Source organism: Engraulis encrasicolus, chromosome 20, assembly GCF_034702125.1.
Source record: "Engraulis encrasicolus isolate BLACKSEA-1 chromosome 20, IST_EnEncr_1.0, whole genome shotgun sequence".
In the NCBI taxonomy this organism is placed as follows: Eukaryota; Metazoa; Chordata; class Actinopteri; order Clupeiformes; family Engraulidae; genus Engraulis; species Engraulis encrasicolus.
This window is the reverse complement of record NC_085876.1, coordinates 17,001,333-17,023,200: the sequence shown is the minus strand read 5'-3', so window position 1 is coordinate 17,023,200 and position 21,868 is coordinate 17,001,333. Positions and strand designations below refer to the sequence as shown.

The following is a 21,868-nucleotide window of genomic DNA, read 5'->3' as shown; positions in this document are numbered from 1 at the left end:
CGATTGTGTTCAATCAGTGGGCAACTCTGCAGTTCGAGCAGCGACAGAAAGCGTAGTAGTCATGACAACTGACAACAGCAGAAGCAGTGATCGATATACGTACAAAATGACGCCTGTCCCAGCCCAGTATGGTACAGGTCAGATGCAATACAGTCTGGTTAGGGGGCATCTTTCTTTCTTTCTGCCCCCACACATTCCCACATTTCCCACCATACGTAGAGTAGTTTCTAGGGTAAGTGTCCAGTGGAGAGGACAGGAGGAGGAGGAGGAGAAAGAAGAGGAGGAAGAGGAATGGGGATGAGGGACATAAATGCTCAACCACAGAGCACAAGCGTGGACCACCAGTTTTTTTTCCACCACATCCCATATCTTTAAATATAGCCATTAAGATTGACGAAGGCATGGTGCTGCTTTTCAACATGCTCTCCAGGTGACAGGCTAGGTGATTTGCCAAATCAAAAATTAGAAAATTGTCCAATATGCGTCACAAAAATAATGTATTATTATTTTCCTTCCGGCTCTTAAATTAACAAAAAACTGGTGGTGTCAGGATGGTACCAAATGAGCAGCTGGATCATCTAAAACTGTGCGCGTGCACACACACACACACACACACACACACACACACACACACACACACACACACACACACACACACACACACACACACACACACACACACACACACACACACACACCACAACACAACACAACACAACACAACACACGTGATCATGGCTGGTGTAGAGAGGAGGCAGCCAGCCACCAGCAGAAAATGCCTGACAGGTAAACAGGCTTTGAGCACATTCCCATTGCATAAAGGGAGCATTCCAATTTGGTAGCGGATAAGCCTTTCAGGAACCATCGGATCAGAGTCCTTGAGTTGATCTGATTTGTCTAAAATATATATATATTTTTTTTTTACATTGTCTAGTTGTCCCTTTCTTTTCTTTGGTTCGATAAATTCTTGGGGAAAGGATGCTGGCTCTGATTCCCATTGCCTGATCCAACAAATACCATCTACATCAAACCATCTACATCAAGCGTAACAGAACCAGCACCAGGGATACATTGGTTATATATTATATAATATAATATATTTATATTTGGTTGTGAAAGTGTCAGAAGAGGTGTACTGGTGCTGTCGGTCACAGATACATAACCTTAGAGCAACCTGTATCCATAATGCTATTCCCTGGGTAAAGCCACACCACTCTGTATACTGAGGGCTGTGGCCTACGGAGCTAAAACAGAAGTATACTGAGCTCTCAGTGCGCGAGTTTCTCATTAGATACCTACTGGGCCTTGGGTACGTAATCAAGTTTATATGAAAGCTGGAATTCAACTAAGACCTATTTAATAAGCCTGGCCACAGGGTGTTCACATTTTTTGTGCAAAAAATAAACTGAAGGAGCTATTTAGGATTAAGGTCTAGAAGGGAAAAAGTCCCTTTCTGAGAATAAAACCTTGTTTTTTTGCTTGTAAGTGTCCCTTCTTTCTTGGATGATACTGTGCAAGTCCCGTGGTTAAAATGTTTAATTTTTTAAAGCGTTTTGCTCAAAATTCTTACCTAGGGTTATTTATTTATGTGACTGAAGAATGTACTTACGGTATGTATGTATGTATGTACTCTGGGCCTTTCATAAGGCCTAGCTGTGCACCTCTAAGCTTACACTACGGCTTTTTAAAAGACAATCCGATGCGATAAGGTTATGTGGCTGACCCCAATGGGACAGGATGAAGTCCGTGAGAGGTGTTTGCCTGGTTTGGTGGGTGGGTGGGTAGAGAGAGCATGGATAGGGCCTCTAACCAGAGTATGAGGTGACACTTGAAGGTGAACACACAGTTATGAGCAGTGATGAGACGAAAAGAAGAAGAGGAGAGCAATTTGTTTTCTATAGGAGGAAACACTGGGTACCGACCGACCGAGACACTTCTATCCACACTTTATCTTCCGTAAACGGGCTGATGTGTCGGACCAGATCAGACCGGACCGCCACTCAGCATCAAGACACTCAGAAGACACCCGGTGGAGGGGAGGGGGGGAGGTGGGCAGGCTGTGTTTTTTGTTTAGTTTGGGGGGGCAGTTTGGGTGCGTAGTAGTACTCCAATTTTAGTGGGGCTCGAGGTAGGGTATTGGGGGGGGGTAAGGGGTATAGGATCAGGGTGGGCGTAGCATTGGGGTGTCCCCGCCCGGCTCTAGCAGTTGGGGGGCAGTTTGGGTGCGTAGTAGTACTCCAATTTTGGTGGGGGCTAGAGGTAGGGTATTGGGGGGGGGTAAGGGCCGGGGTGCAGGGTCAGGGTGGGCGTAGGGTAGCGTTGGGGTGTGCGCCCGCCTGGCTCGGCTCTATCCAGCCAGCTTGCTGGTGACGAGGGAGGATTTCCTCTGGGGGAGGTCCTGTGGCGTGGGGATGTGGTCGCCCGTCACTAGGCCCTTCTCCGGGCCGGCCACCGGCAGCTGCTTACTCTTCATCTTAGCCTTCGCCATGTTGTAGTCGCCCGAGTCAAAATACTTTTGCTGAAGAGAGAGAGAGAGAGAGAGAGAGAGAGAGAGAGAGAGAGAGAGAGAGAGAGAGAGAGAGAGAGAGAGAGAGAGAGAGAGACAGGCGAAGAGAGAGAGAGAGAGAGAGAGAGAGAGAGAGAGAGAGAGAGAGACAGGCGAAGAGAGAGAGAGAGAGAGAGAGAGACAGGGGAAGAGAGAGAGAAGACAGAGAGAGAGACAGAGAGAGGGGAACAGGCAAAGAGAGAGAGCAACGGAGTTTGAGAGAGAGAGAGAGAGGCACAGGCAAAGAGAGGGAGTAGCACAGGCGAAAAGACAGAGCGATGGAGTGAGATTAAGATTGAGAGAGAGAGAGAGAGAGACAGACAGGCGAAGAGAGAGAGAGGCGAATAGAGAGTGAAAGAGTGAGATAGAGAGAGAGTGTGTGAGAGAGAGAAACAGACAGACAGACAGGCAAAGAGAGAGTGAAAGAGTGAGATAAAGAGACAGAGAGAAAGAGAGAGACAGAGAGAGAGAGAGAAGGAAAGAGAGAGTGAAAGAGTGAGATAAAGAGACAGAGAGAGAGCGACAGAGTGTGATTAAGATTGAGAGAGAGAGAGAGAGAGAGAGAGAGAGAGAGACAGGCGAAGAGAGAGAGAGAGAGAGAGAGAGAGAGAGAGAGAGAGAGAGGCGAATAGAGAGTGAAAGAGAGAGATAGAGAGAGAGTGTGTGTGAGAGAGAGGGACAGGCAAAGAGAGAGTGAAAGAGAGAGAGAAACAGACAGGCAAAGAGAGAGTGAAAGAGTGAGATAAAGAGTGAGATAAAGAGAGAGAGAGAGAGAGAGAGAGAGAGAGAGAGATAGAGAGAGAGAGAGAGAAAGAGGCACAGGCGAAGAGAGAGAGCGACGGAGTGAGATTAAGATTGAGAGAGAGAGAGAGAGGGAGAGAGAGACAGGCGAAGAGAGAGAGCAGAAAGAGGGAGAGAGAGAGAGAGAGAGACAGAGAGAGAAGAAAGCATAATGAATTGTAAGTCATGGCCAAGAGGATAACAACATGTGATTCTAGAAGTCGGGGGTGCATCGAATTACACTTCATTTTAATTCAAAGGAATTCAAATTCAAATGAAAAGCTGAAGCTACAGCACGAGGAGAACATTCCAACTAGTTCTGGTTATCTTACATGTTGCAACTGATGTTTATGTAAATTGAATTTGAAAATGCAAGAAACCCCAAAGCCATGTAAATACCTCGAAATCCTCTGTGCAATACGTTTAAATACCGTGGCTCCATTCCAGAAAAAAAATAAAGCTATACAGAGAAGCACAGGCCAGAGAGAAAAACCTCACACATTCACAGCGTAATTGTTCAATTTGCAATTACAATGAGATATGACAAGCTCTTTGAACATTAGCCGAGGGCCCCGAGGCCCTTGTAGTTTCGTTTAAAAGTGCACGTCAGACACATTCACTTCAATGATATCTCACCGAGCAGCGTGCTTTGGGATGACACCGGGGCTGCCTTGTATGATATTCTACCCACTCTGAGGCAGTTTAACACAACGCCTCCTACTCCAGAACAACTGAGGATTCTACAAGTATAACTAAGCTTACATCCCTATAAGGATCTATTCTTATATACTCTCAATGGGATCTATTCAATGAGTCAATCATGATGCACATTTTTCCAACAACTCCATTTTGCGTTGGGTTGAGGCCATTTTCGTTAAAATATCAAGGTTTTTTTTATTGTAATTTAATAAAGCTGGATAATCAAACTTCTTTAAAATTCCATTTCTTCATGCTAGGGCTGCACAATTAATCGAAAAATAATCAAAATCGTGATAAAATAGTGAAATCGAACTCATGATTTTAATTGTGATTTAATCGTGGCAATAGTGACCTATTTTTGAGAGCGTCCTTGAAGCCAGAACATACTGACAGGCTGGTGCTTCTGGCCAGAAATATGTCCACTTAAGTTTCATGCTATTGCCTTTACATAATTATTACAATTCATTTTATTTTGCTCATCCCGTATGTAATTCATTCTTGGTTATGTTTCATCTTGTTATAATTTTCAAAAAACAGTCTGTGTCTGTGATTTAGGGCAAACATCGAAGTGCACCTCGTCACCTTGCTATACAGGCTCTTTGTATGTTAGAAGTTTTCTTTCCACATGCTCATAACAACACCGAATTACACGGGGCAGCTTAATCCCAGTGGTTACGGAGGTTGGAGGTGGTCTTTAAATCAGAGGGTTGCAAGTTCGAATCCCACTCATACCAATAGGAATCCATGGCTGAGGTGTCTTGGAGCAAGGTAGTTAACCCAAGATTACTCCAGGGACTGTAAAATGGAGTGTAATGTGCCATATCTATGCCAACCCCATGTTATCCCTTCATTACACCTATAGACTCCATAGTGCCATCTATCCAACCTAATTTTAAAAGGTGCAGTGTGTAGGATGGTGGACAGAGTATGTGTTGAAACTATGTTGCTCATTGAAACCTATTGCCAAATGGGAGCTTCTCACAAATATTTACTTAATAATAAAGTAATACTAGTACTAATTTACTAGTATGATCAAAGTACAGTAAGTTTTGGAGATAAAAATGTCTATTTCTGTATGAAAAGTGCAATTTTCCCAGTCATAATTGAATACTTAGAATTTGATGGTGGTGGTAAAGTATTCATGGAAAATGTAACATTTTGAATGGATAGCATGCATTCTGGAAATAAACTAATAAAATATTACACAGTGCACCACCTTTAACCCCTTGGTATCTCCTGTGGCATCCGTGGTGCCACTGCCACCTATGCCAGCCCTATTCTATCTTATCTTATCCCATGGCAATATCTAGGTGCTATCCATGGTGCTATCTATGCCAACCACATTTGATCCCTTGGCAACACGATTCAAGATTCAAGATTCAAGATTTTTATTTGTCACATGCTTCCTTGTGCAAGCACAATTGGCAGTGAAATGGGGGTTGCAACTGCTCAGTGCTGTGTTGGATGGTAAAAAATGAAAATAATAAAATAAATAAAAAATAAAAAATAATTAAAAATAGTTATTGTCTTAATTCAAAAAGCGGATGGCTTGAGGAAAAAAACTCTTACGCAGTCTCTCTGTTCTACATCTTATGGAACGTAGTCGTTTCCCTGAGGGCAGCCTTTCAAACATGGAGTGACTAGGATGAAATGTGTCTTTCATAATCCTTTGTGCTCGTGTCTTTGTCCTTCTTGCATATACATCTTGCAGCCCTGGAAGGATGGCGCCAGTGATTTTTTCTGCAGCATGCACTACTCTGTGCAGGGCTATCTTGTCCTGAGCTGTGCAGTTGCCATACCATGTTGTAATGCTTCCTGTAATTACTGACTCAATTGTGGCAGAATAGAAGGACTTTTGCATGTCTGATGGAATTCTGAACTTCCTTAGCCTCCTGAGGTGGTACAGACGCTGCCTGGCCTTTTTCACTACGGTGGTGATGTGAGGTGACCAAGACAGATCTTCAGAAATGTTGACGCCTAGATACTTGAAACAGCTCACTCTTTCCACAGGGGTACCAAAGATTTCCAGTTGAGCATAGTTCTTCTGATCTTTTCCTCTTCTGTAGTCCACCACAAGTTCTTTGGTTTTGGTGACGTTGAGCTCTAAACTGTTCTCTGCACACCAGGATGACAACATCTCAACCTCATTTAGGTAGGCTGTTTCATCGTTGTTGGAGATGAGTCCTACCACCACTGTGTCATCTGCAAATTTCACGATGGAATTGGAGCTGTGGATAGCTGAGCAGTCATGGGTATAAAGGGAGTACAACAGAGGGCTGAGAACGCAACCTTGCGGCGCGCCGATGTTGAGGGAGATTATGCTAGAGGAGCAGTTGCCAATCTTCACTGCCTGAGGTCTGTTTGACAAGAAGTTGAGTATCCATGCACATAGAGAACAGTACAGAACACAGTATTTGCCTGGCTCTTGCCCGACCTGTAGTTCCGCAAAGCTTCATGAGCTCCACTCCTAGGTCTGGGAGCATGTCGGATTCCATTTCTGCACTGAAAAAATAATTGGAGCATTTATTGCTTCAGTATCATCAAATTCCTTCAAAAAAAACGTTTTCTGTTGATCTCTAAATTGCCGATATAGTCTATAATATCTAATATGTCCTGTAACTCCTCAATGCGATCTGCTATTGAAGCAATAAATGCTCCGATTCTTTTTTGAGTGGAGAAATGGAATCCTGCTACATGCTCCCAGAACTCAGTGTGTGTTGAGCGGGGGGCTCCAGAGCCACACACACACGCGCGCGCGCGCGCGCACGCGCGCACACGCACACGCACACGCACACGCACACGCACACGCACACGCACACGCACACGCACACACACACGCACACACACACACACACACACACACACACACACACACACACACACACGTCTGGTAGGAACCCGGCTAACACGGTATGGTATCTTTTATACTGTATCTATGCCAGTGGTGGGCATATCTATGCGAACCCCGAGGCTCACCCCTTTCTGTAGTCTCTTCATGAGGAAGTCGGAGCCTCCGGGTTTCTGGCCCAGGTTGGGGTACTTGGCCTTCAGCTTGGCCTCCTCAGACCTCACTGGGTTGGCGTCCTTCTCCTGGGAGTCCTGCTGGACACACACACACTCGTTAAGATCAAATTTCGGAATTGCTTGAAGAAAGTCAGTAGACCGAAACGTCGCAGTGAACCATGCAAATGTGAACAGTGTGCAGGAGCTTTCTTTCCACTCCTATGCACCTGACCAAAGGGGGTGTGCAAGATTTCAACAATTACATAAGATCACACAACAACAAGGGCTGCTGACAGCTTTGGCCAGGCCCGGGACCGGGACAAAATCATCTGAAAGCCCCAGCTACCAAAACAATCCCTACAATGTAATGAGTACCCAATACTGCCCCCTCATCTCCATATTCATTCATTCAGCTTAACATAACATTCAAACAATATTAAAACAAGACACTCAACATATGCATTTCAATGACACCTCCCCTGAATTTCTCCCCAAATGATGGTGGGGAGGAATATGGTCCGATTTTGCTGAAAATGTGAGAAATCCCCAGTGTACAAACGACGGCCTGCTAATGGTTTATGAATAAATCCATTTAGAAGAGTTGACCTTTTGGACGAGCAACACCCGTATAATGCTCAAGACATAGCTGCCCTCAAACTTCTGAACGTTTGCAGCATTTTCCCCCAGATGTTGTTGGTAGTACGAATCCAAACCAATATCATTATATACAGTGCCCTCCATAATTATTGGCACCCCTGGTTGAGATGTGTTAAAAGCCTTAAAATAAATTCAGTGTTTATTGCAGAAGAATACTGTCACACTGAAAATTGTAGGAAAATGTAGCCTTCAACTCAAATGAATTGTAAGAAAATAAAAAAATCCCTGACTGAAAAATAATTATTTTTCATTAAATCATCTGTTCCACAATTATTGGCACCCTTAACAATTCCCAGGAAATAAATATAATTGAAGCATTTCTGTCATTTCTACAGTAGTTTACAAAGTTTACCAGAGTATGTAGGAACATTTAATTAGTAATTCATCACTTCCTGTTTCCCTGGGGTATAAATATGACGTGACACCGAGGCCATTTCTCTTATCCACTCTTAAACATGGGAAAGACAAAGGAACACAGCATACAAGTGAGGCAGATGTGCGTCGACCTTCACAGGTCAGGCAGAGGCTACAAGAAGATTGCCACTCAACTGCAGCTGCCCATATCCACTGTGAGAGGAATAATTAAGAAGTTCAAAACAACTGGAACAGTGGTAAACAAGCCTGGACGAGGACCCAAGTTTATTTTGCCACCACGCGCAGTGAGGAGGATGGTAAGAGAAATCAAAAGATCTCCAAAGCTCACTGTTACAGAATTACAACAAATGGTAGCATCCTGGGGTCACAAAGTCTCCAAATCAACCATCAGGCGCTGTCTACACGCCAACAAGCTGTTTGGGAGGCATGCACGGAGAAAACCTTTCCTCACTCACAATCATAAACGCAAGCGTCTGGAGTTCGCAAAGCGGTATTGGGGCTTCAACTGGGACCGTGTGCTTTGGTCAGATGAGACCAAGATTGAGCTTTTTGGCAACAAACACTCTAAGTGGGTCTGGCGTACCACGAAAGATGCGCATGCTGAAAAGCACCTCATACCCACTGTGAAGTATGGGGGTGGGTCAGTGATGCTGTGGGGCTGTTTCGCTTCCAAAGGCCCTGGGAACCTTGTTAGGGTGCATGGCATCATGAATGCTTTGAAATACCAGGACATTTTAAATCAAAATCTGTTGCCCTCTGCCCGAAAGCTGAAGCTGGGTCGTCACTGGGTCTTTCAGCAAGACAATGACCCTAAACATATGGCCAAATCTACACAGAAATGGTTCACCAGACACAAAATCAAGCTCCTCCCATGGCCATCTCAGTCCCCTGACCTCAACCCCATTGAGAACCTGTGGGGTGAGCTGAAGAGGAGAGTACAGAGGAGAGGACCCAGGTCTCTGGATGATTTAGAGAGATTCTGCAAAGAGGAATGGCTGAAGATCCCTCTTTCTGTCTTTTCCCATCTGGTGAAACATTATAGGAGAAGATTAGGTGCTGTTTTGTTGGCAAAAGGGGGTTGTACAAAATATTAACACCAGGGGTGCTAATAATTGTGACACACATTATTTGATGTCAAATAATTATTTCTTTATGTGGGATTTTTTCCCCACTGAATAAATGCACTTGTATTGAAGGTTGGATTTTTCTCTTTTTTTTCCATTAAGGTCCCATATTATTTAGAAAAAAAATAAAATAATTGGAAGCTAAAAAACACATCTCAACCAGGGGTGCCAATAATTATGGAGGGCACTGTACATTGCCAAAGCCGGTAAAAAGGTAAAAGTTTTGTACCCAACATATTCCTAGCAGGCTTAATGAACCTCTTTAGTTTATCATTGTATACAAACATTGGTTGCTCATCAGAATTCTATTCAGCTTAAAATATCTAGACTTGTTTGGTAATCAGTTGGTTGATGATGGTCAGGGCAGGGCATCCAGATCTTTGTTCTTGTTTTTTTTCTCTCCGTATTGTGAGAATGTTCTACTCCTCAGCTGAGCGAGGAGGAACAAGTTCTATCTACACAGCTGAGTCATGCTGTCAGTTTCTGTCATGACACAACGTCGAGAAACAGCCAGGCCTTCCGCTGCAACACGGTCTAAAAAAACTACTTGGGGTGAGTGGAGTGCCATGCCGCGCTAAGCCCCCCACATTTGGGGTTGCATGCCCACCACGGGGTTTGAGTCCGGCCGGGGTCATTTCCCCGCCCTACCCCGTCTATCTCTCCTACTTGTTTCCTGTCTACTCTCACACCGCCCTGTAATAATAAAGGCTAAAAAGCCCAAATATTATAGCAATTTAAAAAGACTACTTGGGGGTGGGTGGAGTGCCGTGGTTCGAACCTGACGAGCTAATTTCCCTCTCTCACTCCCACTTACTTTCTGTCACACTCTCACTCTCCTATCCTAAAGGCATACAAGCCTAAAAAACATAAAAAAACACTGTGTGGAATAACAGAGAGGCCACCATATATAACTCTCTCTCGCTCTTTCCCACGCCCTTTAGTTACCAGGGAGGTGGCTCAGAACAATGTTTAGCAAACATGGCTACTATACTTTGTTATGCGGGTAGAGACTAAAGTCATATGCCATCCATGTTCCAACATGTCTGGTTAACAGTGTTGACTACTGAAATAAACCAACACCAAACTTATGACGTCATACTCATGTGGTAGCTGGTGTATTTTGTTCGACTTGATATTTTTGGGGGATTTTATGCTTTTAGTATGGACAGTGCAGTGAGAGTGTTAGAAAGTGAGAGTGTGAGAAAGGGGAAATGACCTCGAACCGGAGTGGTCCCCGGAGTAATAGAATGGCACCTGCGCCCACCTCGTTCGAGTTTGTTGTTATTTTGGGGCTTTTTTTGTCTTTTATTATTGGCTAGGAGAGGAGAGGAGGAAAGAGAGTAGGAGGAATAGCATTTAAGGTTAAGGACACAAACAGTACAAGGGCATCCTGTCTGGTTTTCTCCATACCACCGCAATGGCTGGGCCCATACATCCTGTGACACTACACAAAATTTCACGACCAAATCAGTCTGGACTAGGGGCCAAGCTGCCATCTCTTCAGTCAAAAATATAGTTTTTCCAAAAGGAAAACAGACTGCCATTGGTCCCACTGGTACCAAAAGTTTAAAGCCTTTAAACATTTCAATCTTTCCCATCAGATTTTGAAGCATCAAGTAACTCTTAAGTCAACATATTTTTTAGCGTCTGGGTGGTTTTTACTGTTTGATCTTTCTCCAATCCACTTCTGCCAAGCAAATCACACCTAACAGCTTTTTTAACTTTGTTAATGCACATCGTTTTCAAATTTGTATATTTGATGGAGAGAGCCCTATAGAGTGGTCTGCTTGATCTCATCTTTGACCTGTAGCATACAAAGGTATTTTGATAGTTGTGCGCAACAACTCTGACAACCCTCAGAGACACCATTTTCAGACTCAGGATTCTTGCAGGGCTTTGTCATCATGATAGCCAGGTTACACCACCAGACAACTGCTACGTTCACAGGAGACATTTAATTAAAGCTTATTTCGCTTTGAAAACGTCATGTAAACACCTCTTAATTCGGACTTACAGGAAAGATCAAAGTAAACTCGACGGAACAATTTAATTCTGAATTATTAATTCGAAATTAAAAACGTCATGGTAACATAGTGAATGTCGGGACTGAATGCTGGCATTTAAGTGACGCCAGCCAGCCAGCCAGAGAGAGCCATATGCTCTTCTTCACTGGCTTGGTCATTTGCATTGACAAGAGCTAGAGCGCTTACCACACTGTGGGGACCTTATCTGCTCTATTGGCCGCTCAGGGTTCAATAAGGCTATTGCCCTGGCATGCCACGCCACTGCCACACTGGTATCTCACAGTCCAAAGAGTCCCAGGCAGGCCTCGCCTTGCCCTATCTCCCCAGGCCATAGACATGGCCATAGGGCTGACTCACAAGTGGCTGAGCCTGCAAGTTACCCACCCTATGCAATCTACTGTACTGTATTGCATTTCAAATGGACTGTTATGTGTGCACAGGCGTGCCGACAGGGGGGACAGAAATGGGACAGTTGACCCGAGCCCAGATGGAGAGGGGGGGGCAGAATTGGGTCGTCATTGCATTAGCCTTGGTCTCATTAGCCGCGCTTCAGCGGCCCGGGGCCGCCCGGCGCTCAGGAGAGTGGCCGGCTCGGAGCTGCCGGCCCCGGGCCATTTTTTGCCTGATCGGACTCATAGCCGACCCCAGGCACATTCAGGTACACGCCTTGTTTGTGAAACGTCAGTCGGGCACAGCCCACTTTCGCCCCAAATCACAGAAGGACAACAACAGAACAACGACAAAGAAGGAGAAGAAAATGGAACAAACTCTGCTGGAGCAGGTCGCCGTTTGGCTCGTAGCCTACGGACAAAGACGACAAGAACTGCAAAGAAAATGGCTTGCCTTTCAAGAACAGTTTTATTACATGGCAAAGCAGTGTTTCCCACAGAAATTTTGGAAACTATGGGGGCAGCCGGGGTTTATTTTGTCCGGGGCGGGGGGGGGGGGGGGGGGTCTTCTCACACATGGCCTTTTTTGGGGGGGGGGGGGGGGGGATTCTTGCAGCGTAAATGCAAAACGGCAAAACAATGACTACAGTATGACATTGGCACATAGAGAAACTGTAGGTCTGGGCCTATATTTCAGCCATTTATATTTTGAGAAATAAGGCTACATAAGATTTTACCCATTACTTGTATAATAGTAGTACATTGTCATTGTCAAAAAATGCAGTACAGTGAATAATTTCTGTTACAACACAGTTTCATTCGTCCCTCATGCAGGGGTCTGGGAAACAATAATAAAACAAAATAGGAGCAGAGATAAGAATTTAAGAGCACTGTGAAATTGTTAACGCATAGACAAAAAGGGTCTTGGAGGGTAGGCTATGCCTTTTCCCCCACACATATCTGTAGGCGTACACATTCTACATGAGGGGTGCTGGTCACAGGGCCAGTTTTTTTTCCAAATTCCTCCCATTAAAAGGGCTGAACAACATATTACACATTTATGTCTATATTCACATTCATTACACATTAATTTTTATATGCAGCCCGATGTCTCCTCTGCTGTGTCAATGAAGGTCTGTCACCAAACTCATTACAACTGTAAAACAAAGCCTAGGGAGTGTTAGTAAACTCATCCCAACTGTCCCTTCTCTGAAGGTTTTTTATATTGCTCCCAAACCCAAGTAAACTACAACAACTTGACTAGGCTTTTGATCCCTGTCTTTCAAGCACTTGTGGTTCTCTCTATAGCAGGGGTGCCCAACCTTTTTTTAACCAAGATCTACTTTTGAAGTTGATGGTCTGCCGTGATCTACCAAGTCAAATTCAAGGATGTCAGTATGAAAATTTAAGACCACCATTTATTAATCACCATTATTATGAATGGTGATTTATTAATTATTATTATAAATGTTTTCAGTAGGCTACTATGGCCGTATCTTTTCAGTGTGTTTTTAAAGTGTGTTGAATAGCCTATCTTTACAAAGTAATGCAGCACTGATAGTATGCAGAGATAATTTCAGTCATACACAAGTCATAAACAACTGAAACAATTTCAAAATGATAAACATTTGGTATATAAAAGGCACATAGGCCCTATTTCTAAAATATGATATCATGCCTTCGGTGGTATAGGCTACAAATTAAAAAGGGCTCAGAAATTCACCATTTGTTATGGGTAAATAGTAGGCTACTATGAGAGAGAGAGAGAGAGAGAGAGAGAGAGAGAGAGAGAGAGAGAGAGAGAGAGAGAGAGAGAGAGAGAGAGCAGAGAGAGAGAGAGAGACTCATTGGATTGGTTAACACTCCTGTTAAGTGTGACTTCTTCTATGAAGGTTTTTTTTTTTTCAGCTCTCTGGGACAGTAGCACAGCAAATGCTTTCTATTGTGAGTTTGGCCAATCGTTTTGTCCACAACTGAAGCAAGAAACAGCACAAATTGAAGTGAATTCCATACATGTCAACAACTAACATTTCCCTTACACGCGGCACGCGATGTAAACGCAGTTAGCGATGATGCATGCGACTAGCGATTTGGACAAAGATCCTCGCATATCGGCGTGTCATAACGCATCGTTGCGCACATGTTCTGTTACTCACCCGATGTTACACGTGTGCACACATGAATCAACTGTAATACCCTTACGGTCACTTCCTAATGCTTTCCCCTCATTCTGTGTTACCGTGGTGGGACTACTTATCTAACCAATACAGAGTCTATAGGATGTATTTACTCCAGGAGGAAAATGCGAAGGAAATTCAAAATCGTAATTCAAATCGTTTTTAACAAAAACGGATATCGTTTAAAAAAAAAAAAAAAGTAAATTTTTTTTTTTTTTTTTTTTTTTTTTTTTACATTTTCGTAAACTATGGCGGCCAAATTTAAACTATGGCGGGCCGCCATAGTTTCCTCAATGTATGGGAAACACTGCAAAGTTGTCGATTCAGAAGCTGTATGGGAGCGCATGTTAAGAAGACAAAGACGCATGAAAATACGAGCAGCTCGACAACTGAGAGTGAACAGAAGGAGACGTGCGAACATGCCCAGTTAATCCCCCCAATCGCGCACAGAAGCATGAGCCCCGGACATAGCGAGACATGAATGTGCAGGTAATTGAATAAGTTACCATGTGAAAGGAGACCAAATCCCGGAGACATAGCACCTTCATCAGTTGCTATAGAAAATTATGAGCCCCGGACATAGCGACACACCCCCTCGTTGCGGCGTGCCACCTGTCTATTCATTCATGTTATTTCCATCCATTTGACATTAAAGCCCTTGTGTAAATTTCAAACTGTGTTTGGCGATCTGTCTGAAACGTGCGATATAGCCTACCAGACCTTCGGCGATAATAGCGCAAAAGCTAAATAAGCCGACATAAATGTCATGTGTGAGTATTTGTGAGACACTTTTTATTGGTGTCCAGTGGAAAGCATGCCAAATCACGATAATGGCACAAGAGTTGGCCGACATGACTTAGCTATGACATCCCAAGTTTAAGTGTAGTGGTGCCCATGATGCCCTGATAACAACAAAAAAGTTATGTTGGCTAAATAACTTTAAAAACACAAACAGAAGTGCCAAGGTTGCATCTTATGAAATTATGCCATAAGAAAGCCAAACACCCCAAACTAATGCTTAACCATAATTTGCCCAGAATTTAGCGATAAGTCCCCCATGCAGCCACATTATTACACAGAGGTTGACCCGCCTCCGAGCCTCGGCGGTGCTTGATGGCCCCGGATGGCCCATCGAATTCGACGGGCCAGGGAAAGCGGCCCTTAGCCCCACAACCTGGCCCGGCGGCCATCTTTAGCACCTAGCCCCCTTTTGATGAGATCACCGTCAGCCCCCTTTTGTCCGGGCCAGCCCGGGGCTGGCCCTGCAATGAGACTAAGGCTATTGTATCTATTGGGCTGGCGGGCCCTTTCAGATGACTTTGTCCTGGGCCCTGCCCAAGCTGTCAGCGGCCCTGTGTGTGCAGCTGAACAGTCTCTGTATCTACCCCCCTGGCTACCATGTGTACAGGTGTGCAGTGTGTCGACTGTAATCAAGTGAATCCAAAGTAATCTGTAAGCAAACACCATGCTATGGAGACTGGGGTTGACGCCTAGTATTCATTTTAATCCGTGCCTCATTTAAGATCAATGGTTATTTGGAAAAGCTTTCATTCATGAATCATCATGCATGTAGTGTACAGTAGTCAGCCAAGTAACACCTGGCAAAAAAGCTGGGCATATCTGACACCAATGTTTCCTGCAGAATGCTTATTATTCTGCAGGAAAATAAGTTGGTGGGGGTCGGCACCACAGAGACTTAACCAGCATCATTCGGCTCAAAAACTGGAAAATGCATTCAAAACACAAAATCATTGTCTTTTCAGGGGACCTAGTCAGGGTGGTATGTGTTTGATAATTAATTTAGCCACATCTCACCTACTGTACATGTGTATCACAGCACTATTGCACCTTGAACCAGTGTGTCTGAAGGTCTCAGGGGTTGAGATTGCATGCATATGGACAAGGGCTTTCACAGATCCTCCAGGATCATCCCCTCCTCCATAGCATTAAGTGCCTTCTCTACAGTACTGTACCTACTATAGCGATCCAGTACATTAACACAGTGGCCTAGAAGACACACACACTCAGCTCCAAGCCACAGTGAGAGACAGATGGTAACTTATTCTGTATCTATACAAATATCTATGACATGTAGGGCTGTAACGATACACTCAACTCACGATTCCGCTTGTATCACTATTCATGACCTAAGTTACGGTTCGATACACCCCATGATTTCACATTTGCCAACATTATAAACTTTATGAATAAAAACTATGAGTTTATAGGTAGAATACTTAGATAACAAGAGGCTACTAATATATTTTTTAAGTTTCTATATAATAATGATGATGCTTGGAAGCACTATCACTTCATATCATGTGGTTGTTTTCTGGGCTGATGGGTATCAAAACGTTAAAAGGGCGTATCACAATACTGCTTCCTTGTACCGCGATACAGTATAGTGACTCTGTACCATGACTTCTCGGTTCGATACAATATCATTACAGCCCTAATGACATATGATCCCAAATGGCCACAGCAGGTGTGTCTGGTAGCTTGCCATTTGTACAGAATAATACAGAGGTTGGGGAGGGGATTCCAAGTTTCCAAGTGTTAACTTAACGTCCAACCACCTGGCTTGAACCATCACTTAAGGGAACACCTAAAGTTCAACAAAGTAAAAAATATTTACAAAATGGTTTTGAGGGGCCACAAATGTCTCACAGGGTGAACGATACTTCTAAATTTGTTATAACCACAGTGCACATGCTTTGGAATTTAATGGGCAAGCTCTCTGTAGTTTAAATAAAAAGCAACTTGCTACCTCATGTTAAGATCTATTCTACTGTACACGGCACAGCACTTTGGACTTTGGTTGTGGGAATTTTACAAGTGTTTGGCTGCTGACAACTGCCATCCACTGCCATCCACGGTCATATACTGTATCCATGAGAAGCTTCACAGATAAGGAGGCTATGGCACGAGGTGGTAGGTGTTGCCATTTCCATCTAAGAGTAAATGAGCAAAGTTCAAAATATTTACAGTGCAATAAAGAGTGAATGATTAGCTTCACTCAATGCAATGTAATGATGAGAAGACTTGGGGATAGCTAGGAAGCAGCTTGTCATCCATCAACGTGGCTCATATTTCTAGATCCTGAGGCCGTCGGCAAAAAGCCCCTTGATCTGAAGTATCCGAAGAGAGGAAGTATCGGACTTTGAAACATCTTATCAGTGCACTTGGCAAGTCATCTCAATCGAAACAAGCACCACCCACATACACACTCCCCCAACCTCATACAGTTTGTGTGTGTATTGTACTGTAGGTTTGCTGCACATCTCTCCCTATACATGGGTTCAACATTTTTGTTTTCTCCTGACTGCACGAAACTAGCTGCGCACAACTCAACCTCTGATTGTTGGAAACCGCTGTCGGTCAAAAAATTAGCTCACGTGGTTGGCTACCAGTGTCTTGCCCCTCCTCACAACAGCGTGTTTACAAACAAAAAAACCCCATCTATATCCCTGTAAGTCACTGCCTTGTCACCAAAGTACACCTATGGTAAAATGGGGCAGGAATGGGTGAAATGAGGAAAAGCTGGCATATGAGGTTATGAGCAGGGCATTCATGGGTAAACGTTTTGGGTGTCAGACTTGCAGCCCAAAGGTTGCTAGTTCGACTCCTGACCCGCCAGGTTTGTGGGGGGAGTAATCAACCAGTGCTCTCCCCCATCCTTCTCCATGACTGAAGCACTCTGAGCATGGTACCGTCCCGCCGTACTGCTCCCTTGGGGCGCCATTGAGGGCTGCCCCTTTGCATGGGTGAGGCATACATGCAATTTTGTTGTGTGAGCAAAAGCTTGTGTGCAGTGTTCACTTGTGTGCTGTGGAGTGCTGTTTCACAATGACAATGGGAGTTGGAGTTTCCCAAGGGGCTTTTACGCTTTCACTTATGATGAACGAAGATATGAGGTGATAAGACAATGGTTGTATAGCCTGTAATAAATCAAGAAATAGTTCAAATGTACCATTTTAAAGAGGAAATGAAGCAGTAAAACAAGCCTTATCTGCAGATAGAAGCGGTAACTTGTAGAGAACGGTAAGTTATTTGGCATTATTGCCGTCTACTGGGCTGAGGAGGAAATGTCCCTATTCAGCACCCATAGCCTCCAGTTAAGGTATACCGACACTGCTGCCTTTTATAATTATCACATTATATTGTATTACATTATATTATATTATATTATATTATATTATATTATATTCAGGGCTCTAAATTAACACCAGCCAACTGGCCCAATGCTGGTTAGATTTTAGTTTGGCTGGTAGAAAAGACAGCCTTTCTAGCCACATTGACACATTAGTGAGTGTGTGTTTGGCTTGTAAGATGTAACATTTACTAGCCATTTTGACTGGTGGTGAAAAAAACTTAATTCATGGCCCTGATTATATTATTAATTGTGTTATGCATGCTTTTCATGTGCTCTGTGTGCTTTGGACAGCCCCGCCCCCCCCCCAAACATCTCAGCATTGATTAGGACAGGCCTTTTGCACATCCCACTCAAGAAAACACTCCAGACCCTCTTCCGAGGTCTACACAATGGCAAAGAGTGACTGGTGGTTATTATCGTCTGCATTGTAGTAAGCAGCACTCTTCCACTCTGACATGAGGAGTGGATGAGGAGTGTGACAGACACGACTAAATGAACATCTGCTTAACTTAACCACTTAATGAGGAATAAAAGAAAAAACTTCTGTCAATGTTTCAACTTTTTTTATTCCAGGTGTATTTTTGTGAAGGATGCAGCTTGGTGCTGGATTTGCTTAATCAGGGGCCTACTGTATACTACAAAGCTGGTTCAGGATAAGTTAAGGTTAAGTTAAGAGGTAAATCATCTAATAGAAGAGCCTGGAGTCCTCATTTTCTTAAGAAAAGCTCTTCTATTAGATGATTTACCTCTTAACTTAACCTTAACTTATCCTGAACCAGCTTTGTAGTATAGGCCCTTGGAGTGGAGGAGTCTTGACTTGACTAATTCTCTGCACGTGGCCAAGGAGACTACTCCTGGCAGTCCACTCCTCCCGCCAGTCTCTGAGGGGTCTCGTCTGCTTTCCAATCAATGTATAGGTCGGATGACACTCGTCACTTTTGGGCATGGCCACCGCATTGCGTATGCGTGTATGGTGGATGGGTGTTCTCTTTTATTCACCGCCTCTCAAAAAAATCCTGCAGGAGGTTAAAATATTTAATACTGATGCTGCACAGAGGAGGGTCATGCATTCCATGCTCTGTGCTAAAAAACACCTTAAGAGCTGCTGCAGAGATGACTGTAGGGTATTTTCTGGGTTTTGTGGTGGCTGGGCTGGCCACGACAGTACCACCACATTTCGGGTCAGGTTAGGCAGTAGATTACAGAGTCTGTTATAGACTGTTTAGGATTCTGGGGATTAATAAAATGGACAAGATGGCTGAAGGGTGTTTGTAGAGTCTTGTGGTGGCTGGGGTTGACTTACTGTGACTGAGGGGCTAAAACTTTTGGAATCAGGTTTGGCATACAGAAGGTTGAACATAGACTGAGATATGTCTGAGAATGAAGAAATGAACCAAAGTTTGAGCACAATCGTTCACAGGCCACTTGGGATTTCTCGCGGACGACCAGTTGACTGTGGATCACACTTTGAGGTGTTGTGGTGGTGTGGCAAAGTTACGGTACCAGCCTATACTTAGATCTCGGCATCACTCTTGCACTAACTCATAGCCCGTCTTCCCATGGAGCTGGCTGATCAACCTGTGCCGTGAAGTAATATCAGATAGCTGAGCTACAGGGGCGTAAAGTATACCCCCGCAGCCCCCAGGAGGCAGGGGGGCCCATACGAGGTGGGGGGCCCACATGGGCCCTTGACTTGAAGAAACGGGCTCCTCCACATGATACAAGGCCATCTTTGTCTCGCTCAGGGGTCAATTCTCGGTAGCTAGCCTTGCAGGGAAGCCTGAAGTACTTGCGTTGCCCCAGTGTTGAGCTATGGGATGGCATGGGGGCTAAGCCTAGACACGAGGAGGGCTTGCTTGCCATACAGCATACTTATGATTTACGGTGTTGTGGTGACTGAGACGTGTAGCAACACACGAGGGCACGGGGTGCCCGAAAAGGGAGCCGGATGATGAACTGAGAAACCGGCGTCTTGTCGTTGCGATATGGCCTACCTGTCGAGCTGCGCTACAACTTGTTCCTGGGTCAGTGGTTTGGGTTGAGGTTAGGGCTACGTAAACAGCCCACCAGTACCTCATTTTGACATGGGATGATGACGCACGTCAGGTGGATGGTGGGCATAGGGTGGCAATGAAACCGCGACGAGCATGGTGTGCTTTTACATGTCACATGGGATGAGTGTAGTGTACCTTCCCTTCACACCATGAAGGCGCAACATGCAAGGCAGTTCAGTTACTGAGAGATGACAGCCCATTGACATGCATAGTTTGCACCAAAGTATTGTGGTGGCACTCGAACTATGCCACTGAGTCCACTGCATGGTGCAACGTATACTACACAAAGATTCACGGGTCCCACACACACAAGCAGGCCGGGGCATCTGCCTTGTGCCACAAGAGTCATATATCTGTAATGTATCACGCCAAAGACGTCAAGTTGCTTAGTAAGTTAGAATCTTCATGGACAATCCATCATGTACTTTTGGGAGATATAAAGCAAGCTATCTATCTATGCACTGGAGAGAAGACACCAGAAGTTCACTTCACCCACCCGCCTCCTCCTCACTCTCTCCTCCCTGTGTGTACAGCATGCAACATATCCTGATTTCTTGCGGTGTGTGTAGGATGCTCTAAGCCTGCCTGCCCTGCATCCTCCCTGCCCTAAACAGTGAATCAATGGCTTAATGACCGAGCTAGCCGACATTGATTCCCTGGGATGCTGCCCATTTGTGAGGAGGAGCCCCAGGCTAATCTAATGTTTCCGTCGCTAAGACTGTGACACTTGACATCTCCACCTGCTGATGCGGATGGACAGTAGCCTAAACGCATCCAGCAGCACTAGAACTAGAACTAGGCTGCCACCAATCACGCCTGTTTTCTCCCTCTCTCCAAAACATTCTGTTCCTGTGAACTGGATCAACTTAGCAGGGGCTGCGCACGAAATATTTCAGTCATCAGAACCGGAAGACACCCCTGAAGCTTGACAACAGCTCTAGCCAATGAGGAGAACCGATTTTTGTGCCCACTGATCACCTAGTCTGCAATATGGAAAGGGATAACTTGTGTGCACTGAAGGCAGGGTATGCAAGCCTTGTCCGAATATGGACCTGCTGCACCGTGTCACGACGTGAAATTACACATGCATTATGAAGCGACAGGTTATAAAACGTGTCCAGCCCGTTATGTAATAGTCAACAGACCTGTCTCGCCTTAACTGTCGGATGTCACAGTGATGTGACAGTAAGCCCTTTGGTTGAAAATAGGCGACGTAGCGGCTCAAAGCTAGCTACCTGCTTTCCCAAGCACTTCACTGACCAAGGTGCAGCTAGCGTATAAACCTACCTGTTTCTCCTCTCCCGCCTCCAATGGCGCCTCCGACTCTTGGTTCTCTGACGACATGTTTGTACTTGGGGAAACGCTAAAGCGCCTTTTCGTCGCCTGAAAAAGGGAGCTTTTTATGTAAGCAACACTGCCCTCAGTACCCACGGCACTCCAATACAATCTTCCTATTAAGTCCAAAATGGCGATTGACACATCTGACGTCACGCGAGGAGGCGTTTGGAGAGATGAATGACAAGTACATTCACCAATAGGGGAAAAGCAAATGCAGACCGCAACAAACACTTGCCATAACACATGTTTGCAAAACACTTGTAAGTAGCATCCCTTCTGCAGAAAATATTTGTATTATATTAAAATAATTATAATATTTTCATTTTTGTTATGCCAGAGTGAATTTACTATGTAAATGTTTAATTCCCCAGGGAGCAGAATCCAGTCTAACAACACAGACTGCTTGCAGCATAATGCAATAACTTGCACATTCAATTGTTTTGTGTGCAAGCAAACAGTTTCAGTGATAGGTGAATGGGGCCTGGCCTTAGTAACTATTGATAACATATTGATAATTGAGATTGATAAGGTTGAATGATTCATTCAGAGG

General features: G+C 44.5%; 1 protein-coding gene across 2 annotated transcripts; it reads right to left on the bottom strand.

The window, feature by feature from the left end:
- Positions 1–713: 713 nt before the first annotated feature.
- On the bottom strand, positions 714–21,426 carry LOC134436347 (alpha-endosulfine-like). 2 transcript variants are annotated; one of them, XM_063185503.1, is made up of 3 exons: positions 21,268–21,426; positions 7,001–7,126; positions 714–2,518 (listed from the first exon to the last, which is right to left on the bottom strand). In XM_063185503.1, exons 1-3 carry the CDS (start codon positions 21,322–21,324, stop codon positions 2,348–2,350), a joined length of 354 nt encoding a protein of 117 aa, XP_063041573.1. In that variant the 5' UTR covers positions 21,325–21,426; the 3' UTR covers positions 714–2,347. The 2 variants fall into 2 exon arrangements, with proteins under 2 accessions (XP_063041573.1, XP_063041574.1); XM_063185504.1 differs by having other exon boundaries at positions 7,001–7,123.
- Positions 21,427–21,868: the final 442 nt, after the last annotated feature.